The sequence below is a fragment of the Camelina sativa genome, chromosome 11 (genome assembly GCF_000633955.1).
Source record: "Camelina sativa cultivar DH55 chromosome 11, Cs, whole genome shotgun sequence".
NCBI classification, from domain to species: Eukaryota; Viridiplantae; Streptophyta; class Magnoliopsida; order Brassicales; family Brassicaceae; genus Camelina; species Camelina sativa.
This window is the reverse complement of record NC_025695.1, coordinates 21,134,046-21,140,188: the sequence shown is the minus strand read 5'-3', so window position 1 is coordinate 21,140,188 and position 6,143 is coordinate 21,134,046. Positions and strand designations below refer to the sequence as shown.

Below are 6,143 nucleotides of genomic sequence, written 5' to 3'. Positions count from 1 at the left end.
ATTCACCGTGCCTTGAGGGAAGTGGACCAGACCTTTCATGAAGAAGTTATTAATTATAGCAGAAGCAGGAGTCATATGCTTAATATGTCTCATTTTAAAGATGATTCCGGTCCAAATGGTAGTAAACTGCTTTTATTTTCGTTGACTCCCTTTTTTTATACAGGTAGCTCTTTGGTATACTTATCTTTCTTTTACCCCTTTTTCCAGCTTGGGCTTACTCTGCTTGGGTCCGTTTCTATGCTCTCTTCTTGGAGGAGCGGTTAGAGTGCTTCCGTGTTTTGAAGTACGATGTTGAGATTGACCCTCCAGTAAGTTCGGTTTTCAACTCTTTTCTCTTATGAGCTCTCAGAGAGTTTTCTTTCACTCTAGAATTCTCAAGAACATGCTATACATGCAGAGAACCAAAGATTTGGACACTCCTGACTTGCTCGAACAACTTCCAGCTCTCCAAGAACTTCTTTTCCGTGTTCTTGATTGTCAGGTGATAAATCCGATTCAGGGTTTTCGACGTCAGTTTTATTTAGTGTTTGATTTTGTTAGCAATGGTCATTAGATGATATATCAAAGTAAATTTCTAATATCTTGTATCTCTTTCACTCTCGTTCAACGACATGACATTGGTGCATCTTTGCAGCCTGAAGGGGCAGCAGTTCAAAATCACATTATCCAATTAGCACTCTCAATGGTATGCTATACAATTAACTGGCATTAACAGCTCCTCGATTTAATTTTGTTAACAGCATTTGTGATTATCGGTCTACTTCTCACCAATTAGGTTATATCTGAGAGCACTAAGATATACCAAGCACTAACAGATGGAATCGACAATTTGGTTGATAAGGTACGCAAACGCGCTTCTTTTTCTGCATATATATTTTATCTCCCTTTCCTGGCTTATTCAAACACAAATTTTCCTTGTAACAGTTCTTTGAGATGCAACGAAACGATGCTCTGAAGGCTTTGGATATGTACAGGAGAGCGGTAAAACAGGTACATACAACCTCTAACTGGTGTGTTGGTTTCTACTTTAACGTTTGTTTGGCACAAGAACCACCTTAAGTTTGGTTTCATTGGTGTTTAGGCAGGGAGGCTTTCTGAATTTTTAGAAGTTTGCAAAAGCGTTAATGTTGGACGTGGAGATAGATTTATAAAGATTGAGCAGGTTGGATTTTCATACAAATGTGAATACTGATTCGGTTATTTCTGCAATTGTTTTTCCTCACCATATCTTGTTTTGTATGAAGCCTCCCACTTCTTTTCTACAAGCAATGGAAGAGTATGTGAAAGAAGCACCATTAGCGGCAGAGGTTAAGAAGGAGCAGGTATGAAGGCTGTCGTTTTTTCTTTATCTATTCGTTTGTACTTGGCTTTGTAAATCCAAAAATGTTAGGCGTTTCCTGTTCTTTTTTGCATGAACAAACTCATCACCATTTCCTTCACTGTGATTTACGTTGCTACTAACACTTGCTTTTTACGTTAATGGCAGGTAGTGGAGAAACTTACTGCTCCCAAAGAGATTTTGGCCATAGAGTACGAAAAGCCCCCAAAGGTTGTTGAAGAGAAACCAGCATCACCTGAACCAGTTAAAGCAGCAGAAGCAGAGAAGCCTGTAGAGAAACAACCTGATCTTCTGGTGTGTGTCTAGTTTCTAACTATCCCCAACCTAGCGTTTCTTTTTCTTGAACTAATGTGCTGACTCATTTGACTTTCTCCTGCTAGTCTATGGATGATCCAGCTCCAGTGGTCTCTGAACTCGAAGAGAAAAATGCTTTGGCTTTGGCTATTGTTCCTGTTAGCGGTATACAGTTTATTTCGCACATGGCATTATTAGTATATCATTTCTTAGATCCTGTTTTCCCTGAAAATAGATAAATTGAAATCAACCTGATGTGTTTTTTTTCTCCAGTTGAGCCGCCACCTTTGACAACTGATTTTACAAATGGGAATTCGGCTGGTTGGGAATTGGCGCTTGTGACTGCCCCAAGCTCCAATGAAGGTGCCGCTGCAAATAGCAAATTGGTAAATTTGTCCCTCCCTCTATCTCTGTCTCTCTTATATTTCAGAAAGTTGGGGTTATGACATTAGATTTCTTCATGTGTCATTTGATTGAAAAGGCGGGTGGACTGGACAAGCTTACACTTGACAGCCTGTATGAGGATGCAATCAGAGTGACTCAACAGCAAAACAGGAGCTACAATCCATGGGAACAAAATGGAATTCATAACGGTCAAATGATGCACCAACCTTTCTTTGCATCTAATGGAGTCGGAGCACCTCTTCCTATTCAAATGGCGAACCAAAATCATCAAACATTCGGGTTTCAGCATCAGAACGCAGGAATGATGATGGGGCCTGCACAGCAACCTTACCAGCAACAGCAGCAGAATATGAATCCATTTGGGAACCCATTTGTATCTAATGGTAATCAACACCAACCGCATGGCCAGGTTCAAGGTTACAATCCATATCCAAGCTATATGTAAAGGTAAGGTGTGATACGATCTGACACGAGAAAGCAGGATAAGATCCATATCCAATCCAGTCAGGTGGCAGATGTCTGTTATATATATAAATGTATACAAGTATATGTTGTGAGATGATTGTAGCTAGTGAGATTCTTTTTGTTCAGTAAATAGTACAGTACGTCTGCTTCTGTGTGCATGTATCAGTGAGAGGAAGTTGAGTTTTTGAGGACACCATTTGCTTTTGAAAAATTTATTCAAAACGTCTTGTAACAACAAATTTGTTGTCAACTTAATGCACTTTAACAAATCAAAGGAAACGACGAATGGTATGATCAATCTCTCTTCTTTGGCTTGTGGTCAGAACAGAAGATCATTAATATTGAACACCAACATTATCACACTAAACAACCTGATGCGAGACAGAGGAAACACCAACTTCATTGAGAAGATAAGTGACTGCAGCGGTGTAACAGCTCATGAATTATATAACAAGATATAGTACAGAACTTGTCCATGGGAAAGGTCATCTGGAATCTGAAATTCCCAAGAACCATTAAATAGAAAATTAAGAGAGAAAAAAAGGGTGTTCCTGATGTGATATATCGTTGGTAAGAGAATAGCGCCATCAATGTGCGGAATGAACATATTACAAATTTTATAGCCAATTCAAACAAATCTTTAAAACAATTACATTTAAAAATAGCCAAATTTTATTAGTTAGACAAAGGCATAACAAAAAAAATGGAAAGAAATTATGAGAAAAAAATCAAGGGACAAAATTATGGGAAGAAATTATTGCAACCATATTTGTTGGTTATGAAACAATTAAAAATCAATAATAGGGTGTCTTGGAGACATATGGTGGTGGTGGTGACTTGTAGCTGGCTTTCGGAGAAGGAGAATAGTACGGTGGAGGTGGTGGAGAATTGTAGTCTATCTTAGGAGACTTGTAGTCTACCTTAAAAGAAGGAGAGTAATAAGGTGGTGGCCGGGAGCTGTAGACGTATGGCGGTGGTGGAGACTTGTAATCTATCTTAGGAGAAGGAGAGTAATATGGTGGTGGTGGGGAGCTGTAGACGTATGGCGGTGGTGGAGACTTGTAGTCTACCTTAGGAGAAGGAGAGTAATATGGTGGTGGTGGGGAGCTGTAGACGTATGGGGGTGGTGGAGACTTGTAGTCTACCTTAGGAGAAGGAGAGTAATATGGTGGTGGTGGGGAGCTGTAGACGTATGGCGGTGGTGGAGACTTGTAGTCTACCTTAGGAGAAAGAGAGTAATATGGTGGTGGGGGGGAGCTGTACACGTGTGGCGGTGGTGGAGACTTGAAGTTCACCTTTGGAGAAGGAGAATAATATGGTGGTGGCGGGGAGCTGTAGACGTATGGTGGTGGTGGAAACTTGTACTCTACCTTAGGAGAAGGAGAGTAATAAGGTGGTGGTGGGGAGCTGTAGACGTATGGCGGTGGTGGAGATTTGTAATCTACCTGAGGAGAATAAGAGTAATAAGGTGGTGGTGGGGAGCTGTAGACGTATGGCGGTGGTGGAGATTTGTAATCTATCTTAGGAGAAGGAGAGTAATATGGTGGTGGTGGGGAGCTGTAGACGTATGGCAGTGGTGGAGATTTATAGTCTAATTTAGGAGAAGGAGAATAATAAGGTGGTGGTGGTGGAGAGGTGTAAACATATGGTTTTGGATGTGGCGTATAGTTAGGGCCTTGTCTTTTGTATTGTTGTGGAGATGGTGGTGATGCCGAATAGTATGGGGAATACTTTTTAGGTGAGTGAGGTGGTTTGTTGACCGGTGAATTGTATTGCGGGGTTTGAGGGGAGGAGTAAGGATATGATGTGACTGTAGCCGCGATGGCACTCAAGACCACGACATAAACCATGCAATGAACTCGCCCCATCATTCTTGAGGATTTCATAATACTCGTCGCTGCTCTTTTGGTTTCTTTGTTTTGGTTATGATTTACTGGAAAATGAATGTCCTTTATATAGTATTTTTCTTCCGTTTGTAAATACTATAGTATCTTCCCAACTTGGATTCGTGCTATAGTGTGGCACCACTTTCTACATTTAGTGGACGTGCTAGGTTGTTTGTTTGAAAATAGTGATGTGTGGGATGTATGAAAAATTATTAGATTCTCTAACAACTTTCAATAGGTTTAAGATGTTTTCACATTATTTTGTTTTTTATATTGACTTGATTTGTTTCGAGAACTTATTGAAACCAGTTTATTGAAAGATTGTTTAGCCATTAAGAAGACTAAGTAACAACACTATGAGCGGAATAAATCAATATAAATAAAATTATTATGAGTAAAGTTATATAATTATGAATCTCATTTGTGATAAACATAATATGTAATTAAAGTAATTTTTTAATTCAAATTTATTTTTTGTAAGAATACGTTTTATCCGTGAAATCTTTGAACGTGAAAAAAGTTTTAACGTGATAGAAAAAATATTAATAAAATATTAGTATTTATGACAACATGTTTTTTGTGTGGTTTAAAAACCAATTTATTGAAACAGGATAAATGATTACATCAAAAAAATATTTAAAAGTTTAAGAAGTGTAATATAAGATTTATAGAAAATATAAAGATATGAGTACTAGTAAGCTCAAATTTTTATTTTTATTTGCTGATTTTTTGTTACATCATTTCTTTTTAGTGTTTTGGAAAAAATTTTAGTATATTATTTGGTGAATATTATTTGATAAATAACTATTTTTACTAATTAAATTAGACATTAGATTGTAAAAGTTTTAAAAATATGTTTTCAAAAGTACATGTTAACAAAATATAATACATGTGAAAAAAAAAATTCAATCATTGCTTGTTTGTTAATTTTTGGCTAAATATATAATGACATGTAGTTGTAAATAGTATAATCAAATGAGGGTAAATTGCTGAAAGTTGTCTGATTTATTTCTTGTAAGAATACTCGCATGATATGTAAAAAATTGATACCATATAGAGTTCTGGGATATGTTTCCTATTGCTGAAGAATAATTAAGCTGGCTCTTAATCATTCATTTAATCAACCTCGACTAAGTTTTTAGACTGATCACTGTACTAGACCTATTTTACACTTAGAATCATCCTCAGCACTTGAGCAAAAAGAAAATCAAATATTTTATGAGTAACGAATAAACCTCTTTGCACATCAAAGACAAAATCTAAAAATTCTCATTTCTGGTAGTTTACATACGCTTCTTTTAAACGTTTTGTTGCGACAAAAAGCACATAAAGGTTGTTGACGCAATTTAAGTTATATAACATATACGTTAAAGAACATCTCTTAAAGAAAAGAATAAATTTTTTGAAGTTCAATCTTTTATTATTCATTTGTCTTTTCTTTTTTGGTCTCTACTTGGCCAAAGGGAATCCATGATAAGACACATGTTTTAGTTGGCACTGGCTGTTCTCATACCTGCAGTAATTGATTTCAATGAGTTTAAGAACGATTGTCGCAATCCGATAAATCTTTAATCCTCGGTCAGATTTCAAACCTCCAATGATACGGCTGAGTCCAGCTCTATTCTGTTAAGACGAACCGTCCCAAGGATATACTCTGGCAAATCGGTTTCCTCCTTTCCCTGCATTTGCATTTGCATTTGGTAGTTGAGCATTTAACCCATGGTCGCATTCAAACAGATGTTAAAGCACTCTTG

The 6,143-nt window shown here is 37.2% G+C and overlaps 2 protein-coding genes and 1 long non-coding RNA gene across 4 annotated transcripts in view; 1 reads left to right on the top strand and 2 right to left on the bottom strand.

Annotated features, from left to right (window-relative positions):
- Positions 1-2,758, top strand: part of LOC104723969 (putative clathrin assembly protein At5g35200) — a 5,838-nt gene extending 3,080 nt beyond the window's left edge. For both annotated transcript variants that reach the window (XM_010442396.2, XM_010442395.2), the window contains exons 6-16: positions 208-308; positions 398-481; positions 635-685; positions 776-841; positions 925-990; positions 1,082-1,162; positions 1,245-1,322; positions 1,487-1,633; positions 1,720-1,798; positions 1,907-2,019; positions 2,115-2,758. In XM_010442396.2, coding sequence (XP_010440698.1) covers positions 208-308; positions 398-481; positions 635-685; positions 776-841; positions 925-990; positions 1,082-1,162; positions 1,245-1,322; positions 1,487-1,633; positions 1,720-1,798; positions 1,907-2,019; positions 2,115-2,483 — 1,235 coding nt within the window. In that variant the 3' untranslated portion in view covers positions 2,484-2,758. The remainder of the gene's footprint in view (positions 1-207; positions 309-397; positions 482-634; positions 686-775; positions 842-924; positions 991-1,081; positions 1,163-1,244; positions 1,323-1,486; positions 1,634-1,719; positions 1,799-1,906; positions 2,020-2,114) is intronic.
- LOC104723967 (extensin-2-like) lies at positions 3,046-4,418 on the bottom strand. Its single transcript, XM_010442394.2, has one exon. The coding sequence runs from the start codon at positions 4,387-4,389 to the stop codon at positions 3,298-3,300; it is 1,092 nt and encodes a 363-aa protein (XP_010440696.1). The 5' UTR covers positions 4,390-4,418; the 3' UTR covers positions 3,046-3,297.
- LOC104723968 lies at positions 5,638-6,089 on the bottom strand. The gene is made up of 2 exons (XR_757470.2): positions 5,982-6,089; positions 5,638-5,902 (listed from the first exon to the last, which is right to left on the bottom strand). It is a non-coding gene; the product is annotated as an uncharacterized LOC104723968 (long non-coding RNA).